This window comes from Carassius auratus, chromosome 8 (assembly GCF_003368295.1).
Source record: "Carassius auratus strain Wakin chromosome 8, ASM336829v1, whole genome shotgun sequence".
NCBI classification, from domain to species: Eukaryota; Metazoa; Chordata; class Actinopteri; order Cypriniformes; family Cyprinidae; genus Carassius; species Carassius auratus.
This window is the reverse complement of record NC_039250.1, coordinates 18,306,927-18,332,681: the sequence shown is the minus strand read 5'-3', so window position 1 is coordinate 18,332,681 and position 25,755 is coordinate 18,306,927. Positions and strand designations below refer to the sequence as shown.

General features: G+C 35.6%; 1 protein-coding gene across 2 annotated transcripts in view; it reads right to left on the bottom strand.

Annotated features, from left to right (window-relative positions):
* Nucleotides 1-2,586: 2,586 nt before the first annotated feature.
* LOC113107469 (GDNF family receptor alpha-2-like) overlaps nucleotides 2,587-25,755 on the bottom strand; it is an 82,325-nt gene continuing 59,156 nt past the window's right edge. The window contains exons 5-9 of one of the 2 annotated variants that reach the window (XM_026270007.1): nucleotides 18,061-18,170; nucleotides 15,292-15,432; nucleotides 11,871-12,034; nucleotides 5,925-5,969; nucleotides 2,587-5,133 (exon numbers count right to left, since the gene is read on the bottom strand). In XM_026270007.1, coding sequence (XP_026125792.1) covers nucleotides 5,020-5,133; nucleotides 5,925-5,969; nucleotides 11,871-12,034; nucleotides 15,292-15,432; nucleotides 18,061-18,170 — 574 coding nt within the window. In that variant the 3' untranslated portion in view covers nucleotides 2,587-5,019. The remainder of the gene's footprint in view (nucleotides 5,134-5,924; nucleotides 5,970-11,870; nucleotides 12,035-15,291; nucleotides 15,433-18,060; nucleotides 18,171-25,755) is intronic. The other variant, XM_026270008.1, reaches the window with a different exon arrangement.

The following is a 25,755-nucleotide window of genomic DNA, read 5'->3' as shown; positions in this document are numbered from 1 at the left end:
GGAGGAACAAAACATGGATTTTAAAAGAAATGTTTAACACTTTCCAAGCAATTACACTTGAACAGAGACATGATTTCTCTTCAGCTCAGCCAATCAGCACCATAATCTTCACCTGTGATTCCACATCACAACAACAAAGATATCTGTATCTGCTTCAATCACATAAAGAAGTGCAAATCTAATAAATATTAGTTAACATAGAAAGCCATATCCAAGTAAATAACCCGTGCAAATTTACACAGTCGTTTCAAAATGAATTGCTCTCACTCCAGAGCATCATTCTGGCAGGTCTGAGAAAAGATGAAACAGACATGAAAATTACAGAGTTTGCAAAGTCTATAAGCTGGCAAAGAGCTAAGGCAGAGACATGCAGAGCTTGGCTTAGATGGTAAGACATCTTAGGAAAGTCTTAAAGCTTGTCGCCAACTCTTGCCAATATCAGAGTCATGACTGGAAAGGTTAAAAACGGTTAAAGCCTTTAACCATTCACTCCTTCACTAAGAATTAGTAACTGGCAGCATTGGAATGTTTTCAGATTCTTGAAACGTCTCTGAACGTATATTCTCTGTGCTTTAAGATCAGATTTGGTGAATGCACAGACATGTTGGATGGAAATGCAAAGTGAAAAATGCAACTGCCACACGTTAAACCAAACACAGCCTGAACAGCAGGGGGTCTGGATTGCTTTGTCTCTTGTTTAATCACTTTTGACAAAGCCATCAAACTCAAGCATAGGCAAAATCTCCACTTGTATTCAGATTGGAAGTTTAACATCACGTGCCCCTTGTCTCCTCTCTTCAAGACATATTTAAATGTGACTGATAAAATAAATAAAAGTCTAGATAAGAGCGTTATCTCTTCCTCAATATTGCTGTCTAAAGTATCAACAGGCTGCTTTATAAGGGTGTCACGTACAGTGGGAGAACAGAGTGAATGAATACACTTTGTAAGCTGTAGAAACTAATTAGCCTCTCATTTATGAAAAGGCCTTGAATTTTGCTGGAAATCAAAAAGAGCTTTGTTGATATTCGAGAAGTGTATGAGCCTGAGTCTGGGTGTTTTGCTTGCAGATGTATTTCATTTTGGGGATAAAATAGTGAAATGAAATGACAAAGGATATATAATCATAATGCACTGCACAAGCTATCCATTTTTAGACTTAATTACTGAAAGGTATAGACCCTTCTCGGACCGAGTTTTGTATAATGAGGCTGGATCCCAAATGGATCCTCAACACTATGTCAAATCTGATTTTAACAGTGCCTGTGCAAAGAAAATAAATAAAAAATTGCCAGTGAAGAAATTGCTCACAAATGAAAATGTCTCTTGAGATGAAGTTTGGACAAAATGACCTGATAACATCTTAATATTGTGCGATAAAGCTTATTGAGCTGGTGGATATAAAGGAAAATGGGATGCAATCTGTTCATTGTTTAACTAGATGGAACTGTCTCAGAGGCATATTACTCTATATCAGTATGATATAAAAAGCTGAGACCAGCAGTCATAAAACATAATTCAGAACTGGTGGTAGACATTTGCGAAGCTAGTAATATATGCCATCATGAACAATTCTACACATCCTGTCAGGCAATTCAAATGATTTGATTGAAAACAGGAACATTGATGATGACAAATTTAATCATAACGTTTATCTAAAAGGGTTATTTTTCTGTATTTTAACTCACACACTAAGCTGAAAAAATACTTTCTCGCAGCTTAATATGCAGAGAAAATAAAGTGTCTCTATATTGTGATTCTGTGATTTTTTCAAAACATTCATCTGTTTGTTTGAAACTGACCTGCCTGACAACAGCAGCAGCTCAACCAATAGACTGAATTTGGGGCGGGGTTATTTGTTGAGTGACCAATGGAATAAAGGAAATGTTTAGAAAGCCTGTTTGAAAAAACAAACAAGAAAACGTATCATTAGAAAATATGCCTCTACCTAGGGTTGGCGGTTAGTACCTATACATTAACTTTACTACAGTCCAAATAAACACCAATCCCAGTAAAACATAAATTACTTTTTCACAAAAATTAACAATTCAATAATTATGGTAATATGGTTCCTTACATATTACTGTCTTATGCATAGTACATGATTGTATACTAATACAGTTTGACGTTCGCATCACATAACCAGCTCCATATATGTGGCTTTTCTGATCCCATTAACTTGCTCGGTAGCGCACCTAGTACAACATTGCACTTGTAATGTGTTCAAGGTAGTACGGGTCATAATTAAATAAATCAAAGACTTGAAGAAGCAAACTAAAATTACATGGTTGCTTCAGCAAATGTCTTTTTATTTCGTTTGCTTTTGTTAACATTAGGGTTTAGTATATTTGGTATGGTATTTTCAAACAAAAAAGAGCATTAACCTTTTAGTCCCACTCACCAGACATTTCATTTCCAACCAAAACAATATGTACCAAAACCAATAATAAACCATTGCCAGATTCACGTTCATCTGTTTTGGATACAACTGAATGTGCGTCTAGAGCCACTCACTGGATTTTAAACTGCAAAATGTACCATGGTGGATGTCTTCAACACACTGAGAAACAAATGTGGAAAGCAGTAAAAATTGAAGTGGCTTTATTGATCAGGAAACAAGCACAGCATTAGCATATCTGGACCTCACAGCAGTCTACAAAGGGAGGTGACCCTTACATCGAAGCGGTGATGAGATGACGTAGAGCTCTGCTAATTCCAGAGGTGATCAAATCACAATGGTTTATCAAAGTCATGTGACACAGCAAAAGCATCATTGAATGTCTCTGTGAGGTGCTACTCTTTTTTATAGTTCATTTATTTGCATCTGAAGCTTACATTTGTCATTCAAATGGTCTCTCCCTGATACCAAATCCCCTCCCCGTCCTAACCATAGCTAAAAAAATCAAACAAAAATGTATTGTACATGTAGGCTACACACTCACACACACTTAACAATCACACTCCTGTCACAATATTATCCAAACCCCAGTAAGCCTTTTTGAAATACAGTATCAGCGCTATTTTTGGGGAGTATAAGGTGGATGTTTTCTGCTCAGGTATATTGAGATTCAAATGCACTTTTTTTTTCACTGAATCTGACAACACATTTTTGAAAATCACTTTAAAGCAAGAATCGCATTGTCAGTGTCTGGTGTCAGGATCATTTTTCTTACCATTTGAATTTGCTCTTGTTCTCACTCAACAATGACAAACCTGCCTTTTGACTTAATAGCCCCCTTAAAATATATATATGTATAATTTTCTCCCTCAAAAAGGCAGCATACTTCAAAAATATACTGTTTATATATCTATATTTTCCAGATGTTTCAACAAAAGTACAATTCTAGGAACATTCACACCAAATAAGAAGAGATTACTTTTTGAGCATATGGCAAAATAGAGCTGATTATTACATCACTGGATTCTTAATCTCATAAATCTTGTAGTACTATAAAGTATTGAATCATCTTTTAATGAAAAAAAAGTTTGCCTGTTGACGTTTCAATGTTTTCACAGACAGATCCTCACGACATAACTTAATGAGTTTCCTTTTCCCATCAGTGACATATTTACACAAAGAATGTTTGTATTTATCATTTGCTTTGCAATGGTATGCATGTAACAAGCATAGGACACAATATATAAATCTTTTTAGTTTTGAACTTTACATTTATATATATATTTCGATGTCTGTTTTGTTCGTAACTTCAGTATTTGGAATGTTGATAAAAGAGTCATATGTATCTAGTGCATTTACTGAACCTGTGAATCGGGGTGAGTACATTTTTAGAAACATTCCGAACATCAAAACTCGGCATTGACCTTCTCCACACAGCGGCTAGACGGTAATGAGAAGGAAAACAAAGAGTAAGGCCACATCATAAATTGCACACAATGATACACATGACGATGAACGTCCCAAAATGCTAGCCGTCCTCGGCAGGGTTTTTCTGGTGTAGAACTCCATTTAACTGGAGACAGATTGTGGCGTGACTAATAATGGTTAGTGGTATGAGCACCTCCAGGTCTTCCTCAGTCATGCAGTTCTTGTCACTCCCACTGCTTTCTCTAGAGTCTCATCATCGTTCACTTAAAGACAACACATAATAATTAACAGCTGTACTTTTGGAAAGAAAAACATTCATATTCACAGACAAAATTATACATGTGTGGGCAGCCCATTGACATTGTGAACCCACACGGAAGCCGTTTGAAAAGATCTACTTCTCCACTGGTACATTTTCATCAACTTCATCTCAACGTTCTTTTCTTTTTCAAATCTGTCAAACTAAGTGCAGAATGTGACTAAGAGAGCTGTTGCCTGTGACATCCACCTTGCGCCGTGTCGACAGGGTACAGATTTAAACTTCAAACACTTCACGTTTAAAAAGAACCATGGGAAAGTAATTACTCCTGTTCAACTGGTGGACAAAAGAAGGAAAAATACCGAACCGAAAAGGAATAATCACAATGAGAAAGCTAAAGCAGCTGTCAAAGAAGAGCATGGCAAATCCAATAAATGGGCAGTGGGCCGGGATGGAGAATGCCTCTCAGAGATGGTGTAATCCAGTACCAGACAATGGCTAATTCAGGTCTGATGGGTGCTGTGAGACACCCATTTTATTGGTGGTGTGGGTGGCAGGAAGTAGTACAGTAGACTGGAAAGCTCTGTGCCTGGGTCTTTAGCTGCATGTCCACCAATCAGGCATCAGACTTTGGACTCAAGCGGCTAAGTATGCATTATCTGTTTCTTGGCCGTTTGCTCATTCGGTATGCAATGTTCTGTTTCGGCCATGGGGAGGATGCAGCAGTCTTTTCGATATGTGTCTCTGTGTTTTTTTCTGTTTGGTGTTTGAAAGAAAGAAAGAAAGAAAGAAAGAAAGAAAGAAAGAAAGAAAGAAAGAAAGAAAGAAAGAAAGAGAAATCTGCAGTAGAGGCATGAGTTTGGTCTGAAGATGATCATGAGGGGGTTTCCATCAGCCTTGTCTCCCTGTGCTGGCTTATGAAGCTCAGGTAGGTCTACATAGCAAGGTTTCCAAGAGCAAACAACAGAGCGAGCATCAAAACATCAGACAGAGCTGGACTTGAACTTCCGGGGACCTCTACTCTTGTGTTAGGTGGACTGTCAGGAACCTGTGAGGAAACAACAACAACAACAACAAACTAATATGATATGGAACACCAGACATTAAACAAACTGGTGAATATCATGAAAATAAGTCCAGGTCATGGTTTAAAAAACATACACAGGGATAACACAAATTTGCAATGTAATTTTAATGTAATACATTATTGTATTAAATTAATTGAATGGGTTTTTGGGATAATAATAATAATAATAATACATATTTTATAATATTAACAGAATATTAAATGTAATTTTAATAATTTCCATGATAATATGTATAATAGTTGACAAACGGTACCATAATGGGTTCTGAATTTATTGCATTACAGTAATATTTTTATTATTATTATTATTATTATTATTATTATTATTATTATTGGACATGAAAATAATGTCACAATGCAAAAATATTTAATATGTTATTATTTTGTAACTGACATTTTTTTAATGAAACTACATATAGTAGTATACAGTTGACAGATATGACCATATTTCTTTTCAAATGTCTTACAATATTTCTCAGTTTTGGTGTAAAATACAACCTGGAAATATTCTGGACTGGGTTTGTGAGGTTCACCTAAACCCTCTGAAGCTTTTGCAGTACAAGTTGAGCAAGTACGGTAACCATACACAGGATATGGGTGACCACAACACATTTACAATAAAGCCGTGCAGTGGTGCTTGGTCTCTGGACACAATATTCATCAAGACTTTTCCTCTCATGCACAAGCAAGAGATGCTTACACATAATGTTTGAACTCACTGGCTTGGAAAGTTTCATCTTTGCACTTCTTACCTCACTTTCGCAGATGTAGTCTTTTGATGGATAGCAATCAAGTTCCTGCAAGGAAATAAGGTTATCCTTGAGATATGGAAATAAGTATAATACGATGGAGTCTTGTTTGAAAGATCTACTCTGTAATGCATATCTATCTTATCTATCATCAGACAACGAGTCTTATGTGAAGTGCTATCAGATATGTCTCTTTCTTTTATCGATTTTTTAGGGGGTCAGAACCACCAGAACATAGCAGCCCAGTTCAATAATGTAACCAGTCTGAGAGAAGAGTTTCTAGACAGAGATTCAAATTACACAAATTACAATTCCAAAACATTTGATTTATCGTCAGAAATGTGCATATTAAAACATGCAATGCATTGAAATCCTCTAAATGTGTGAGAGTGTTAGTTGCTGTTCTGATGGGGCTCTTCCACAGATATGTGAAGGATAATAAAGGGACAGATGAGGCTCTTGCAGCAGCATGATTTATCTGAACTACAGGAATATCAATCAAAATATGTCACTATGTCACTCAGTTTTTAAGCTTGCACTCAAAGAGATGTCATTTTGTGCAGAGATGAAAAAAAAATAGAGGGAAATTTGTTTAAACTAGCTGGAACTTGGATATTCTAATTTGAGAACTACATAGTTATTGACTTTTTGTTTTGTTTTGTTAAAAATCTTGTTTTAACTTAACTCCATTATATGTTATACTGGTATATTGCATATTGAATTTTTTATAAATTACAGAACGGGCACACAAGTAGTGTCTAAGATGAATGGTAATTAAATAATGCATTTATTAATTTTTACTTCACCCATAATGCACTGGGTTCTATCCAACTCTTTGTGAGCGGGGAAACGATAATGCGAAAATACTGTTTGTACGTTTCAGTGTTCTACTTCCAGGCATTATTTAGAATATATTTATTTTATTATTTTCATCATAACTTCCCTTTTGTCTGTTTTTGTTGTTATTGCAAACATTGAAAAACATGGAAAACATTGAAAAATCCCTTGAGCTGCCAAAATATTGTATTTCTGCAGTTGTATTTATTATTCATTAATACACATTGTTCACGTACATATACTATGAAATTGTGACAATACAGAGCTGGTTGGAAAACTGAGCTTTTAAACTTTGCCCTTCACCCTTTAAAAAACAGGGGGGGGGGGGTGACGGCATCAGCTTTTCAATAGGACACTAACATTTTTCCATTTATATGTCCTGCAATTGTAGTAAAACTGTGGTAGATAAACTGCCAATGGTATAATTCAGACAGACTTCCATATAGCTTGTCTGTACATTTTGTCCAATTCTACATATTCTTGTTTTATTTTAAGCCAGCGCTTTTGGCCATCTTCTTTTAATTGGCTCATACTTCCTCATACTTCTGAAGGTCTTTACAAGGAGGTGCAAATCATTCCATTCATATTGACTCATAACCATACATTTGTTCCTGCATCGTGCGCTGTAAAATTCTGTTCCCCCAAACAAGGTCATCAAAGCTTGTTTGTCAAGACGTGGCTGCGGTATTGTTTATGACAAAGAAGGGTGTGATTGAACTAGTGCACTCGCACAGACGCAGACTCACCCTAATCCAATAAATCTGTTTTCAATTATGTTAGAATAAAGACTGAGACCTTTCAGACAGGCCTGGAGTACATCCGCTGGCCAGGTTGGCATTTGCAATAAGACCACTGAGGCTTAGAGGAGATGTAATCATCTCCAGACACCTTCAAGATAGGACAGAAGTATAGTGCGTGGCCAATGCCAATGCCTGGTTTCTGTGTTGAATTGTTTCTAAAGATATCAAGAACACCTCTCAGCATTTTATAATTACAATCACATTCTTGCGGCAACATCCTGCATCTGTTTGCCTCTCAAAAAGCAGTTGGTTTAATCAGGTGCTGTAGTCCAGAAAACCCAAAGGCCACATGGCACACACAATGGCTGGGAGGCAGAGACTGTATCCCCTGGGGATTTAGGGCCTCAATTTGTGTGCTGCTCCCTTAGTCAGCTTTCTTTCCACACAATGCTATTTACCTGAGACTCAATCGATCTTAATCTATCCTCCTCCGATTAAAAGGTAAAGCATGAAGGACTATTAGAATGAGTGTTTTCAAGATGTTTTGAAGTAAGTGCATTAAATGAGCTGTTAAAGTGTGTGTGGGATTTCACTGCAAACCCCTGTGTCTTATGAACAAACTAGTTTAATCAAGCACAAAATGTTGCGTGGTCATTGTAATTAAGTATTTTATTAAATGTATTTTCCATGCAGATATGCATGGCTCCTTCAATGTAAATTAGCCACATTGTGCCATAATTCTTAAAAATTCAGTGTTATTCATCTATTTCACTGGTGTATTCATCAAATGAGGGTCATATGATGGAGTTACAACCACACGTATTTACAGACGTTTGGTATAGTTGAGTGCACACTTTAATTTTAAAAAGCTGATTTGAGTGGAGATCTAATGAAATTACTCAAAACACTGATTTCTATGTGTCACCAATGAAAATGTTCACTGAAAACATGTATTGAAATGTCTTAATACAAATATATGTTGATTAAAAACCATGTTGATTATTTTTATTTAATTTTATTATTATTTTAATTTCTTATTTTACAAATAACAATGTAGAAAATGTTTAGTCTAGTTTAGTTTAGTTTAGTTTAGTTTAGTTTAGTTTAGTTTAGAGCAGTCAGAACTGGCTTACTTTGCTAATTGAGTTCAGCATAGATGTGTTTTTGTACCATTGCCTGATTTGCATAATTCTTTTAGTGAATCGGTGCTAAAACTACTTGTGCAAAAAAAAAACTACACTATCAGTAGGTGCAATTCAATTTTAGTAAATTTACTCCATTAGGTTTATATCTTCCTGTTCATGCCCGTAACCGCAAGTTCAAGTGAGGGAAATACTACTAAAGTTACCAATATCTAATTATTTATCAGTGTTTGTGTATAGCACGTCTCTTTATTTTGTTTTATGTGTCATTTTACCTGATCTATGAATGTAGTGATTGTGTTGAATTAGCGTTAGCCCATGCAGTGAACTTTCAGCGTCTCCTGTGTAAACATGCATAATTAGATGCAGGCTTAGGCAAAAGCCAGAACTGCAGCTGGCAAAGAGAGCGAGCAAAAGAGAGAGCGACAGAGCGAGAGACGGAGGAAGGGCCCAAAATTATGTGTTGACAGGCGGGGATGTGGTGGGGTGGGGGGGTGAGAGAAACAGAGGACAGTGACTAAAAGCCAATTAATTAGCGAGAGCGGTGATGTGTGTCAGCTGCCTGTTGACATCAGCCCAGATCTCTGTTCACGGCTCTACTAATGCCCTCCTCTCTCCTCTTCACTTCTCAACATCTCCCTATATTTCTATTCCACTCATTCACATCTTGGCTCTTTGCTTTAGAACTCTCACACATGCCCTGCTTGTTTACACAGAAACGCCGAGAAAGACACTGATGTGTAGCGTAACATACAACCTTGCTCAACCAAAATCATTCCTCCTGGTTCACAGCTCTTTCACAGGCCTTTGTGAGAGCAAACCATGCTTCATATCAACCTTATTTTTAAAAATCTGGGCATGGCCATTTCCATATTAAATGCGTGAATTATAATGAATGCTTTGGCAAAATAAGATGTAAATGTTATTTGGATTTATTGTCCACAATAGAATTCTTGTTTTTGTTTGCTTTGTTTAGGCAACCTGCACATTATGTTTCTAACCTGAATGTGTGACACGTCGTAATAAAGATAAGAATTTCCCAGGGGCTTTTGAAGGCAGAATCGTTTTGTGATTGTTTCTTTCAATTGGACAACATTAAAACAAATGCTATGAGAATACTTTTTGACGGAAAGATGCGTTACGCAGCTGACACAGAATAACTTACGCTGTTTACGCTCAGTGGATACTCTCCAAAATGGCACTGGGCGACGCGATGGAGATGAATTGTTGAATAAAGTCATTATTTTTGTCTTCTTTGCATACAAAAAGTACTCTCGCAGTTTCCTAAAATTGTGGTTGAACCCCTGATGTCACATGGATTATTTTACTGATCTCCTTGCTAGGTTTCTGGACCTCGATCGTGGTAACTACATTGCTGTCTATGGGAGGGTCAGAGTGCTCTTAGAATTCTCAGAAATATCTTAACTTGTGTTCAAAAGATGAACGGAGGTCTTACGGGATTAGAACCACATGAGGTGAGTAATTAATGACAGAATTTTCATTTTTGGGAACTAACACTTTTAAGTTAGCAGAACGTCTTAAGTGAACTATTGAAATAAAGTGTTATCACTATTATTTTGAAGGAAATCCATAGTTAGAGTTCCATATCAATTAGCCCAATTATCTCAGTTATTTCAAATGTTCTACAAAGACATTAATCAAGCAAATAACAATTTATTTTTCCATGTGCTTCCAATTAAATTACATTTTATTGTCTATTATTAATATGATATAATTTTATTTTATTTTATAATTTAATTATTATTATTTTTTTGCAGCAGGAACAGTATAAATAACTAGTTGAATATCTGATAATTCATACCAGTGGAGCACTGGAAAGGATTTATAGCTTTTGTGCCCATGAGCAAGTCTTGTCACATCTACATGTAGATTCTGTGAAGGTACATTCATCCTGCCTCAGGCACACTTTAACTGCTATTGGACCTGCTAGATCGAGCAAAGCGCCCCCTTTGAATTTCACCTCCAAAAATCACTGTGATGCCAATCCCTGCCTGGAATTAAAACACGGTAAACAGAGCGAGACGTTGCCCATTTTCTCTCTACCTGTCAGAATGAGAAAAATGGCCCATGGCAAACTATTCATCTTTCATTTGAGATGGACCAGAAGAAATATTTGAGTTTCAGCAATGGGGTGAATCTGTGATGCACATCTGACACGTTTCTGAATTGTTAGAGAATGGTGAAGTTTGACAATGTTTCCCCTCAGGCAGTCTCTAATTATAAACTTCCTGCTTGGGTAATGCACTAATTATCATTTTTACAATAAATTAAGCATTGCTCTACTGGCTCATCACATACAGATACGCACACACACACACATACAAACGCATGCAGTGCAAATAGTGACATGCAGTTTTGTGGCTCCTGTGGGAAATTGTGAGGACACATTTTTCTTTCTGGTCCATTTGTGCTGTTTTCAGGGGTACATTCAATCATTTTACATTTTCAACTTTAATATGTTAATTATGAGCCTGTCAACATCTCAGGAGAGTATTCTGCACTCAGGTGAAAAACTCTGCAAAGCAGTGTGTGTGTGTGTGCGTGCAATTAGCCAAACAAAGGTACAAATGTCAACTAATTTATTTCTTGTTGTTTGTTTATTCTACAGCTGTTCATAGCCTTCCTTTTGTCAACTAGTCCAATCAAATGTTAATTAAATGCAAAGTGGCAGTTAGCATACAATATCCCTATGTGTAAATATGTTGCCATGTTTCACTACAATATGTATGACTAAAATAAATGAGTAAAGTGTGTAATTGATGCCCTGTAAATGCAGCTTTGTAGAGATCTAAATATTTACAAAGCAACATGTTCAGTATTTTAATTCATTCACACAGCTGCTTCTTTTATTTTCTGCTTCTACGACTTGCTAAGACACCTCCATTTCTTTCTAAGCTTATCCTTGTGAAAAAAAATAAATACACTTTTTATATATAGAATTAAAAATAGAACATATTGTAATGTTTTCAACACTCACTAGCACGTTAATATCAATTAAATGTAAATGTATCATCATTTTCATCTATTTTAAATGCAGTAGCTGAACTTTAGAGTTTTTAAGAAGAACTTAGGTAGATATACATAATTCCATTATTAATTCTATAAAATGCACCTACAATTAAGGGCAGGTCTTTTTCACCATGGTATTACTGACTTTACAATGTAATATAAAACACTTAAACTACTCGATTGCATAAAATCTGACTTACGTTCAAATTTGCACAAGACGATATGATGCAGGGCTCCTCTCCAGGTTCCATAGTTGTTTTAGGGATGTTGGCAGTGGGCTCAAGGTCAGGTTTCACTGAGCTTGTATTAGGCTGAGGTTCAGGCTTGGGTAGCGACCCATAGCCGAAGGCCTGGATAGCATTTCCTGTGGGAAAAGAGAAGGAAAAACACATTGATTCAAAACACATTTTCATAAGAGAATGTTTCCGCAGGAAGTCAGAAAGTCAGAGAGACTTTAACTCGGCAGATCCCTTGAGGAGAAAAGTAATGTATGTCGTCTTCTCCAAGTTTGTTAGGAATGCGGCATAGTTGACTGTATTTGCGGGGTCAGCAGTTCAGCTAAATGCTAATTCTGCAACGCTTGCCGATTTTGAATCAGTTAATTGTTAGAAAAACAAAACAACACACACACACACAAATCCACAGGCTGTCTTAAAATTGTGTGAGCCGGCTTGCTGTCTACTGCTTCCATGAGCTTGTATCTACTATATAAAACACAAGTTCACTAAGAGCCATTTACCAACACCATAAGAATAATTCTGCTAATGTGAAGTAGACTACTGATTTCGAGTTTCATATTAGTATGTTGCTAACATCAAATCCCGCGACATTCATTGTGTCTGCCAGTTTATTATGGGATTATCATGTTCTCAGTAAGGATAGGTTGTATTTGATGCTACCTTCAAATTCACCTAAACTGAGGTGTTGTTGATTTTTGCAACAATTGTCACATCAAAAGCATACTTACAAATCCTTAAAAGGCAGTCTGCGAAAGCAGCTCGCTAGGTTTGGATTAGAGAGCCATGATCTACATGAAACCCATGCAAATTATACTGTATCCATGCTTGTTTTGACTCAAGAAATCTCTCTCAGCCTATCTCACAGTTGGATATTGAATGCACTGTCTCCTGAACTAATGCCTGAAGCTCTGTGGCTTATTATCTTTGTGTTTTCAATTTTCCACTTTGTTATTTATTTCACTCTCTGTAAGATATTCCTACCAAGTAATAAAACATTTTGGGGGAATTTATTTATCTTAGATTCTCTTTTATTTGCATCCTGTTAATAATAATTCTATCTGCCTATTCCTAATAATGCAAAAAAAAAAAAAAAAAAAAAAAAAAAAAAAAAAAAATTAAAAACCATTGATACAGTTGGCTAAGTCTGTTGTCTAACATTATTGGCCAAAAGATGTCCTTTTTTGGTCAATTTATCAGGAAACCACTTCACTGTAATCTACTGATATTTTCTTCGAGCATAACGAATAATCATGTTCATGTACTATGAACTGTGCTTTGAACATCCTGCTAGTTGCTAAGCATTAGCTAGAGAGCATTTGATTGGACAAAATAATTTTGGGCCATTTTTAAAGTACATAAATACTGTAAAATTTAAATGTTTAGGACAACACTAGCATACATATTATCTCAAAGCTAAAGGTGCCCCTAATCAAAAAATAAACATAATAAAATGTATTTGAAATACATCTATTTCATATGATACTCTGAATAAAGTTTAATTGTTTTCAGATAAGTAAATCTTGAGCGATATATCAATAAATATGTTAATTAACTTACCCTACGTATTTAACCTAGTATGAAATAACTAAATATAAGCTTTACATTTTTTCTAAGGGCAGTCACGTTAGACAATTTTGTGGACAAAAAAAGGGTCCAAAGTCCATATTTTCAATAGATCATACAAAAGTCTCTTTCAAACCAGCAACAAACATTCATTGCCAAAGAAGTTGGCTAGTCACAGATAGCTGTATCCAAGCATGTTAACAGAAAGTTGAGTGGAAGGAATAAGTGTGGAAGAAAAAGATGCTCAACCAACTGAGCCTTATGGGGATTGTTGTTTCAAGAATTTGAGTGAACTTCACAAGGAATGGACTGAGGCTGTGGTCAAGGCATCAAGAGCCACCACACAACTGGGTGCAGTTGTCGTATTCCTTGTGTTAAGCCACTCCTGAACCACAGACAACGTCAGAGGCATCTTACCTGGGCTAAGGAGAAGAAGAACTGCACTGCTGCCCAGTGGTCCAAAGTCCTTTTTCAGATGAGAGCAAGTTTTGTATTTCACTTGGAAAACAAGGTCCTAGAGTCTGGAGCAAGGGTGGAGAAGCTCATAGTCCAAGGTGTTTGAAGTCCAGTGTTAAGTTTCCACAGTCTGTGATGATTTGGGGTGCAATTTCATCTGCTGGTGTTGGTCAATGTTTTTTTTTTTTTTTTTTTGAAAACCAAAGCCACTGCACCAGTTTACCAAGAAATTTTGGAGCACTTCATGCTTCCTTCTCCTGACCAGCTTTTTGAAGATCCTGCTTTCATTTTGCAGCAGGATTTTGCACCTGCTCACACTGCCAAAAGCACCTAAAGTTGGTTAAATGACCATGGTGTTGGTGTGCTTAACTGGCAAGCAAACTCACCAGAACTGAACCCCACAAAGAATATTGTCAAGAGGAAAATGAGAAACAAGAGACCAAACTATGCAGATGATGAGCTGAAGGCCACTGTCAAAGAAACCTGGGAAGCCCACCTCAGCAGTGCAAGACATTGATCACCTCCATGACATGCGAATTGAGACAGTAATTAAAGCAATAGGAACCCCTACCAAGTATTGAGTACACGTACAGTAAATAAACATCATTTCCAGTTGACCAACAATTTACAAAAAAAGATTTTTATGAATTTTATGAAGTATTCTAATTTGTTGAGATAGGGAATTGGTGGGTTTTTGTTAAATGTGAGCCAAAATCATCACAATTAAAAGAACCAAAGGCTTAAACTACTTCAGTCTGTGTGCACTGAATTTATTTAATACACAAGTTTCACAATTTGAGTTGAATTACTGAAATAAATGAACTTTTCCACGACATTCTAATTTATTGATGTGCACCTGTATGTAACATGACAGACAAAATGACTAAACTAAAAAATGAACGAATTAATTAATTAGATTATAATTTCAAAATAAACCATAAAATTACTGAACATTATCACAATGAAACGCCAAAAAAGGAATCCAGTAGGGGCACATCATAACAAGTCAGGCTGGAAGCCTTATTTAGCCTCAGCCTACATGTTTACTTTCTGCTAACAAGCATGACATTAGTCAAAACAATCAGACATTTAGGATTCTAGAGGTGGGTAGAGCTTCCACACATGGAATTAATTGTGTTATGGAAAGTAAACACAAAGCATGGCAGGTTCCAAACACCTTCACCATATCTGCAGCATTCAGGTTTAAGAAGTAGCAAAGAAACGTATTTCTAAAAATTACTTATCAAATAGCTGGGTATAAATTCTGAATTGAATGAGAACGCTGATAGCTAAGTGCCAACTGAAGCTGCAGAGACAGACTCTACAGAAGAAAAGCTTTAATAACAAAAGAAGAAAGACTTACGGAGACAGGTGTTTTCTCTGAAGTCCTGTAGGAATTTCTCACACTCTTCCTCCTGATTGCCGCTGCCTCTGCAGGTACACCAGGGGGAGATGGTGAAGTTTGAGTGACCTGAGTCCATGTAGTTAGGAGTCATGTCTGTACCTATAGGGAGAACAAATCAAACAAAAGAAGTCATTCTAGATTACTGAATAATGTGTATCACAGTAAATTATTAAATGAATAGGAACATCAGCATTACTTTTGAGGGGTACATTTTTTTAATATTTTTGTCATTGACTATTTTGCTATTGATGAATGGATGAGTAAAAAAAAACTAATATTTGTTCAATTTAATTATATTTGATGTGCTCTTAATGTTTACTAAAGATGGTGCACAAAAGTTTGATAACATAATAATATTACTTTTCTCATGTTCTATTGACATTGATTTACATTTTCTATTGTTATGCAATACATTATCGTTCAAAAGGCATTAAAATTATTTTAATGTTTTTTTTCAAGCCTCTTATGCTCACCAAGCTGTATTTGTTTGACCAAAAGTATTTTAATATTGTGAAGACAATATTTCCTTACAATGTAAAATAACTGTTTTCTTTTTTTATATATATATATTTTAAAATGTAATTTATTCCAGTGATGCAAAGTTATTCACAGTTGTTCTATTAAGGTTGAAAACTGTTGTGCTGCTTAATATATATATATATATATATATATATATATATATATATATATATATATATATATATATATATATATATATATATAGGGTGGGTAGTAACGAGTTACATTTACTTCGTTACATTTACTTGAGTAATTTTTCGGGGTAACTAATACTTTTCGGAGTATATTTAAAGATGGGTACTTTATACTCTTACTTGAGTAAATTTTTTGGGAAAAATCTGTACTTTTACTTCGTTACTGTGGCCGACGCCCCTCTCGTTACTTTATCTTAAAGCAATAAATGTTATAAATGCTTCAGTTTATTCCAAACACGCCGTCTACTTTTCTCTTGGCAATGAGCGATGCCCATTCGCGAATGATTCATTCTTTTGAGTCAATTCTGTTCAAAGGCTTGATCAAACCAATTGGCAAACGAGTGAATTGGTTCATGAATCAGTTTGAATGAGTCGTTCAGTTCCCTGCTTCACGAGCTGAGCGTCTGAAGCAGTTCAAGAGTTGTAACGTTTAAGAATATCAGCAGCGCTGAAAACGGGGCTATGGAACTGCACTGAATTGAAAGCAAATCTACAAAGGCTATTATTTGCTTGCGATGGAGATCCTTATTAGATGAACACCACGTGTGCTGTCTACTGTTTAACAGGTAATAACTTGGGCTACATTCGATTACAGTACACGATACCACTGTGACATTAGTTTGTTGTACGTGTGTGGCTTATAACAGAGGGGAGTCAAGTTGAATGCATCTTCCAAAAGACAAAAAAATAGCCGATTAAGATTTTATTAATTTTAATACAATCACACCGGTGCGAGTACGTTCAACAAGTCATATCAGCTGCTAAATTCAGATCTGTGATAGCTTGCTGGCGCTGAGCCAGAGACAGACGCGTTTTTACAGCGCTGCGCATTATAACCAATCACACAAGATTCTGTTGAGCTTTTGAATGCAATGGCCAATCAGAGGTGTTCAGATGAGTCATCGCTAAAATGCCGGTGCTTCCTTCACTCGCTCACTGAATGGAGACCTCTTTCTGGCGAATTCTCTCGTCAGAAACAACAAAGTGCAGATGTGTGTACGAATCTATAATTAAGATATTGATTTCATAGTGTTAACAGTTTCAGTGATTTTAATGGTAGTTTCTGAGAGTGATTGAAATCTAGACATTCAGTGAAAATGATCTTTAATCATGTAGATGTTATTTGCTCTCTTTCTGAACAATGAAAGATTAGTAACAATATTTATATCACATTAACTTTCAATGTTAAATTCACATTAAATATAAAGTCAGTCGTATTAAAAATATGTTATGGCATGACACCTATATTTGTTACTTAAGTAAACAGACAGGGTTTTATAATAAATTACATACATTGGAGTAAAGGCTGATGAAATATATACATTTATACACACACACATACATTACATACATTTTATCTATTTATCTAAATAAAAATAGGCTCCGTATATATGACCCAAAGTAACTAGTAACTAACTACTTGAGTAGATTTTTTATCCGATACTCTTTTACTCTTACTCAAGTAACTATTCAAGACTAGCACTTTTACTTTTACTTGAGTAAATATTTCTAGAATTACTTTTACTTTTACTTGAGTAAAGTTTTTGGGTACTCTACCCATATATATATATATATTTTTTTTTTTTTCTTTTTACTTTATTTTTTTTTTAATTATTATTATTTTTTTTTTTATCATGATACATTTCTTTCAGAATTATTTGGTGAATCTTTGATGAATTCTTAGATGAATTGAACTTTTAAAAGAACAGCATTATTTGAACATTTTTAGAAATTAATGGAAACAAGTCTTTACTTTCACTTTTGATCAGTTTAATGTATCCTTGATGAATAAAAGTATTAATTTCTTTCCCCCAAAAAAAAAGAAAAAAAAAGAAAAAAAAAATAATAATCTCATAGACACTAGCATTTTCAACAGTAGTTTATGTGTAGTAGTATAGTAGTAATAACAATAATAATAATTGAAAAATTATCTAGATAGATGTATTTTTGTTGCATTTATTTTTGTTGTATATCTATATCCCAAACAAAACAATAAAACCATTCTTCAGCTCACCAATGAGTCTGGTGTAAGATGCGAGGCAGGCCTGATAGTCATCGTTGAGGCAGCCGCTGATGGAGTGAGGGGTCATCTGACAGTTTGTGTGGAAATCAGCCAATCGTGACCTTGGCACAAAAACAAAACAGCAGCATGCCAACATGAAACTACTTTCCATGTAAAACAAAATGCAGTCAGTCTATAGTTTTGCCAAGGGATGAAATTGGGGAAAGTTTTTGCGTATGTGTTTATGCCTGAAGAGGCCAGTTGCATTCCACAAAGGACAGAGTTTGAGTCTGTGCATGTTCAGGGGCATCTTCAGCTTCACACATCACTGCCTTTTCTTCAAGATAAGGCGAAATCATGACCATTTCTCTCTCTTTTGCTGTCTTTCATTCTTTCTTTCTTTTTTTCTCTGTCCATTAGTTAGTCATCGTTGCTGACTGTGACCGCAGCATGTTTGTGGTTCAGAGGCATCCTGAGGGTCAGGCAGACGACAGGACATCCGCTCTATAGCACGAGAGAGCACAAGAGCTTCCACAAATACTTCCACTGTCTTCTAGAGCTTATCTTTCCAATCTCTGAATGTTTAAGGCAATAAATAAACCACTGGCAATTTGTTGTTGCAGAGAACTTTAAACATTGTAAGACAAGTTTACAGATGCAGTTGATGTGTAGTATTTATGTCCGCCTCCTACAGGAGATTTGGGAGCATTGCTGTGTGGCTCAACATTGAACAGACACAGCGGATGTTTCTCAACACCTACGGACACCACCGGGCCAACCACACACACACAACACAAAGTTTTCTGTCATTTACATTTACAGTCATGTCTTTGCTGTTTGGTTGCTTATCTGAACAGTTTATAACAGAACTGTGCATGATCTCATTAGTAGTCATACTGTAGGTATTGTTTGTTCCAGTCCACAAACATTTCCATACGTTTGCCTAGGGACTAACGTACACTGTATATTATAACATATACACAGCTTCTAAAACAGCATTTTATGTATGAGTGACTTTAGAGATGTCCAGATTTTTATAAAACATTTTAGGTTAATAGAATATTGAATTCATGGAATTAATAGGTTGATTTTATGGTGTTTCATTAATGCGATTAATGAATAATGATTGATGAAATTGCATAAATGATTTATCAGCCTTGCAATTGCGTCATACATATTAAGGTAGCGCTACAGAAGAATGGTATCTCAAAAACCATGCAATTAAAATCTGATTACAAAAGTTAGCTTGAATCAAAGTATCATAATTATATTTTATCTCCAGTCTTAAAAAAAGCTCTTTCAGAGACCACTTGGCAAACGTTGTTGTTCAAGTGCCCTTTGTTGCACTTTAAAGTTTGAGTCAGACATAAGTGGGTCTCTGTGGAGTGTAATACTAAACACAGATGCAGTACCAGTGGCATCCGGTGTGTATTTAACTATTTACTATTATACACTCTCCCTCCTCTGTAAATGCACCTTTAAATTAGCATACAGCTAAAGACCCTGCTGTGATTGAAATATCTAATTACATCTGTTCGTGCTGCTGGAATAAAAAGGAGAAGTGCAAAAAATATTGATGTACCAGTTGGGTTCCCAACATGACATAAATACTTAAAAGACTGGGGGCTGGAAGTCATGAAACTTCACAAACTGTCCAAACTCATTGTTCTAACTTTTTTAACTATTGCGCAATCTAATAAACAGGCGAGATGTTTTAGATTTTGTAATACATTTGCTAAACCATGTCTAATGAATTATATACTTGACACAATTTTCACACAAAGTTCATTCCAATGCATTCACTTATAAATAATGCAAAAACCCATATCCTACCTAAATTATTGCAATATGGTACGCAATTTAGAATACACTCTCAGAAAAAAAAGAAAAAACTAATTGTAACTGTCACTTTGGTGGTATCCGTAAGGTATAAAAGCTAGGAGATACATTTCTGTACCTTATTTAGCCTACTCCCAAATGCTACCTATTAGTCCCTTAATGTTAGTACCACAATAGTTGTATATATTAGTACTAGTATTTTTTTATTTTTTATTAGTATTTTGAAAGCTTACCACCCTAGTGACAATTGTCATTTTTCTTTTCAGAGTGTGCTAAAATGAGCAATTAATATTAGAATATTATTACATATTTATATATATTTATATAAGACCTGCAAAAATAGGACGAAATGTACTGTATTCATATATAGCTGTAAGAATATTCCCTTTTTTGTATGTTGCTGTTGCATTTTACTTCTGTTGTATTTCAGACATGATGGAAATATCCATAAAAAATAATGGATTCTTCTGCCTCAAAATCAATGTCCTCAACGGAGGCAAAATAGAAGCATTCTCCGCCTGAAATTTTAGAGAAAAAAGTGGTTTATAGATTATTTGATGTTTTATTTTATAATATTTATTTTATTTTTTGCATTGTTGATTATTATATCCTTCTGGGAAACAACAATCCTGTTCTTCTTCCACATCTGATGCTCAGAGGCATAATGACAAGTGACAGACACTGTTTTCCCCACTGTTTGTGATCAGGAATTGAAAATTGCTGCCCGTCTTAGACTCAATCAATAGTAATATCTCTTATTCCCTCACCTACAGCTACAACACTCTCAAACTGGACCTCCTTTAGTTTCTACTGCATTAACCAGCTAATGAAGCAAATAATGCTTGTCTTATTTGTTCTACTTCTTATTTGTTCTCTCTCTCGTACGGTATTAGTTGTAATCTCAGAGCACATTGCGCTTTTTCCTTTTTGTTTCAGTGTAATGAGATTTTTTCCTTCTAATTTTAGACAGACTTTTCTCCATCTTCCTGATTGGTCAAGTGAAGTACGCATCCTGCTAATGTGTTTAAGCCAAAGGGGCTGTTTTGTTTTTTATTTCGTTCGGGAGCTGTTGGTAACTGGAATGAATCTTATTAGTAGAGGAGATGCAAGTACCTACCAAACAGTTTCTTATGGCAAAAGCGAGACAAGATAGACCAAGATAGAAAGGTCGTAGTGGCAAGTCTTGCCTTTGAGGTGAGGACAATATAACTGCTATAATTTACTGCTCACTTGAAGTTTAGAAAAGGCCGTCTAAGATTGTTTGGGCAGAAAGTGCTCTGGCATCAAGATAAAGCACATTTGAGTTCTCACTAGGACTCCTCTATTATACCTGAGCGGACCACTCACTGCTTAAATTACAGCCTTTCTACCTTCGAAGGGTTAGAAAGGTCCTTTTAGATTCTCTATTCTCTTAGAAAACCCCACTATGAGCACTGCTAACAGTTTTTTTTTTTTTTCATAAAACAGTTCTTGCTTAAAATACTGTAATTTGGTCAGTATTTGTGATAATGAATTTCAATCCAGTGCTCTTTAGGCAAATGGGTAATTAATATCTTTTTAACAATCATTTTGGTTGCCATGAACAGCAATAAAATAGAGGCTAGAGGATTTATCTGAGAAATTCAATGTGTACAGGAATTAAATGGAGCAGTAGTTTGTAATATATATATATATATATATATATATATATATATATATATATATATATATCATTTCTAGAGCATGTATGTCTATTCACTTTACTCTTGTGTGCTTGATGGACCGTTGTTGGACAGCATATTTTACACAAATGTAAATGAGGTTATGAAGGACAGACATAAATTCACACACTGTCCAGTGTTTTGGACCCCACTGACCTCTGTTGTATAGACCAAAACAGTTGAAACTCACCTCAAAATATCTAGCAGCAGTACATCCTATTGAACAGACTGCACATACTGCATGTTATAGGGTCAAACGGTTCTTATTTATCTAACAGTGAGAATAAAGATTAAAATCTGGTTTCAATGCACATGGAGCGCCTGAAGCTATACCTCTCAGCTGGCAAGTGATGGAGTCACCCTGTACTTGAGAATGAAAGAGCTCTACTGACGCTGGCTTGAAGGACAAAGAGCTGAGCCACTTTGAGACTAATGATTGACACTGACAAACAAAAGAGCCCTGCACCTTTCGCCAAGAAAGCATTTGAAATGGTCCAATCTCTACTGAATTTTAGACATATCGATGTCGAGGGCCATTACTGGGCCTTATTACGTTAGATTCATCTTCCAGCAGAGAGGGGGGCATGTTCAGATTTATTGATTCACCTCAGAGAGAAACATTTCTCCTCATATATTGAATATAGTAAACTTGAAATATTTAACTTAAAATGAGACAGTGCTGCTTTTGCAGGCTAGATTATTGTGGGCTTAAGAAACTTTAGAGTAGACAGCATGTTTAATTTAACAAAAATGAAATGAGGCTATGGAGGATAGGAGTACATTAACTCGGTGTCGATTATTTCTTTCTCCTTCACAAAAGAAGATATTATGAGTGTTGGGGAAAGTTACTTTTAAAATAATGCATTGCAATACTGCATTACTCCTTCAAAAAAGTAACTAATTACATTACTTAGTTACTTGTTTATGGAAAGTAATGTGATAAGTTACTTTTTTTTTTTTTTTTTTTTTTTTTTAATCTGGTCAGGGCTTGTTTGTTTTTTTCATATATAAGTTATTTTATTTATTTTATTTTTTTGTACAAGTGTAAAAGCTCTTTAACAATAAAAGTGAACTCAATACACTGCAGGCTTAAGAAAATGTAAATTCACGTCTGTACAGTAGGGGGCGTTGCTCAAACAAATTGCATGAAGAATATGATGCAGAAGAAGGTTCAATACTACTTAGCAATAACACAAATTAAATACAAATGTGTGATTTTTGCTTAATATGGCTGAACTGGATCATCGAAGGTCAGTAGCAAAGATATTGGTAAATAAAATGGAGTTAGATGCATACATGAACTTTGTCCTATTTAACATGTAATTGTTGTAGGTTTGTATACTATACTGAGTTTGCATTTAACTGAGGTAGTGATATCTTTTGTAGTGATATCCATTGGCTCACCTTCATGGTTTAAAACATAAATATTTCCCACATTGCAACGAAAGCAATTGCCTAGCCACCAACCGTCACACCCAACCACCTCCCTTCCCCACATTCAGAACATTCAGAACCATGAATTTTGTTAGTAAATATATATTCATGTTTAGTCTAAAACTGGTCTTCAACTGTTTCTGTCCATGACACAGTTACAAGTGAAATAGTTTGAAAATGACAAAAAAACTAACCACTGCACATCTCTGAGCAACACAGAGTTTCTGAATGAAGTAACTTGAGTAAATAATTCAGTTGCAAACTCATAAAGTCAGTGGCTGCATCTGAAATTACATGCTCTTCATTCTATTCTATGCTATTCTATTCTATTCTATTCTATTCTACTAAAAGCCACAAAACTTTGCAACTAAACATCTTCAAAATTCAGGTTTTTACTCTACCAAATATATCTGTGCAACCAACACATTTTACTTAATCCTTTCTCTTTCCATATGAAGTCCTGACTCTTACAAATATCTTGCTCATCCTAGTCAGGGTTAGGTTAGAGCAGAGAATTGGGTCAAGGTAGCTGTGTTAAAATCGATTTGTTCTTTGCTTTCTCCCTGTGAGAGCCTATCCAAATCTCTCTGACAAATCAGATGCAGTGGAGGAAAAACAACAGTGGAGACTTCAAACATTTTTATATGTCGCATTGATCCAGCTTCACATCTATGCATGAAGGAGCTTCTGAGCTGAACAAGCCAAATGATTTGATGCTCAAGTGCCTCCTTTGTCTTTTGTGTTTTTAATGGATCTTTTTACTTATCTGTTGTGATACTCTGACAACCTTAATGCACAAGCAGAGGTTTTAGTTAACCACTTAAGCATTTCAGTTACAAGATATGAACATGCCAAACAAACTAAACTTCGACAAGGAAACTTCTCTTTCTACCAAGGGCTTACATTCTCACTGTCTCTCCATCTTTGTAAAGGTATGCAGTAGTAGCCCCCAGGTGTGTAAAATCCCTGTATTATCACAGGTGACCTGGTTCTGTGGAGCAAATAATGACAACAGCTGAATCATGTTGCTTAAACAACAGAAATACCAACAGATCCTTCAATGACAGTATTTTAATTCAGCTCATTGTCCAGACTTTATTATTCTGTGAGTAGTTTAATGCAACTCACTCCTCGCCAACAAAACTGTATTCACTACACAATCCATCAAGTGCATCTAAAACCCTTGACTTTTTTTGACTTAATAACCTCCATTTATTTTCACATTACATCTTTACTCAAGTTTCTGCGCTGGCAGCTGCTGCCAGAATCATATTTAAGACACCGTTTTCAGCCAATGCAGTCACTGGCTTGGTGCCCTTCTACCTGCAATCCATTACTTAACTGTACACCAAACTCAAACTGATGTGACTGGCACATCCAGTTTGGTCGTCTAGGTTTCCTATTACTCCACATAAAAGCTATTTTCACTTGGCCAGGTCAAGGAATCTTTCCATACTTCAGTAGAATGCACTGTGATGTGCTTAGTACATATATAAATCAATCTATTAAGACCGTGTCTGTTCCCCGAATAGTGAGGTCAAAATCTAAATATAATGTAGGATCTAGAAAAAAAATCTTATCGTAATTAAACCAGAAAAATGTAAAGTAAATGAACAAAAACAATTTTTAAAGTTTGGGCTCATAAATATTAGAACCAAAAAGCAGTTATTGTAAATGAAATGATCACAGATAATAGTTTTGATTTACACTGCTTGACTGAAACCTGGCTAAAACCAAATGATTATTTTGGTCTAAATGAGTCTACTCCACCAAACTACTGTTATAAGCATGAGCCCCGTCAGACTGGTTGTGGCGGGGGTGTTGCAACAATATATAGTGATATTCTCGATGTTATCCAGAAAACAGGATACAGGTTTAACTCTTTTGAAATACTTCTGCTAAATGTTACTCTGTCAGACATGCAAAAGAAATATAATGTATCTCTTGCTCTGGCTACTGTGTATAGACCACCAGGGCCGTTTACAGAATTCCTAAAAGAATTTGCAGATTTCCTCTCAGACCTTCTAGTTACAGTTGATAAGGCGCTAATCATGGGAGAATTTAATATTCACGTTGATAATGCAAATGATACATCAGGACTTGCGTTTACTGACCTAATAAACTCCTTTGGAGTCAAGCAAAATGTCACCGGGCCCACTCATCGTTTTAATCATACACTAGATTTAATTATATCGCATGGAATCGATCTTACTGCTATAGATATTGTACCTCAAAGTGATGATATTACAGACCATTTCCTTGTATCGTGCATGCTGCGTATAACTGATATTAACTATATGTCGCAGCGATACCATCTGGGCAGAACTATTGTTCCAGCCACAAAAGACAGATTCGCAAATAACCAGCCTGATCTATCTCAACTGCTATTTGTACCCAAAAATACACATGAATTAAACGAAATTACTGACAACATGGGCACTATTTTCTCTAATACATTAGAAGCTGTTGCCCCGATCAAATTGAAAAAAGTTAGAGAAAAACGTACTGTACCATGGTATAACAGTAATACTCACTCTCTCAAGAAAGTAACTCGGAGTCTTGAACGCAAATGGAGAAATCTAACTTAGAAGTTTTTAGAATTGCATGGAAAAACAGTATGTCCAGCTATAGACAGGCTCTAAAAACTGCTAGGGCAGAGCATATACACAAACTCATTGAAAATAACCAAAACAATCCAAGGTTTTTATTTAGCACAGTGGCTAAGTTAACAAAT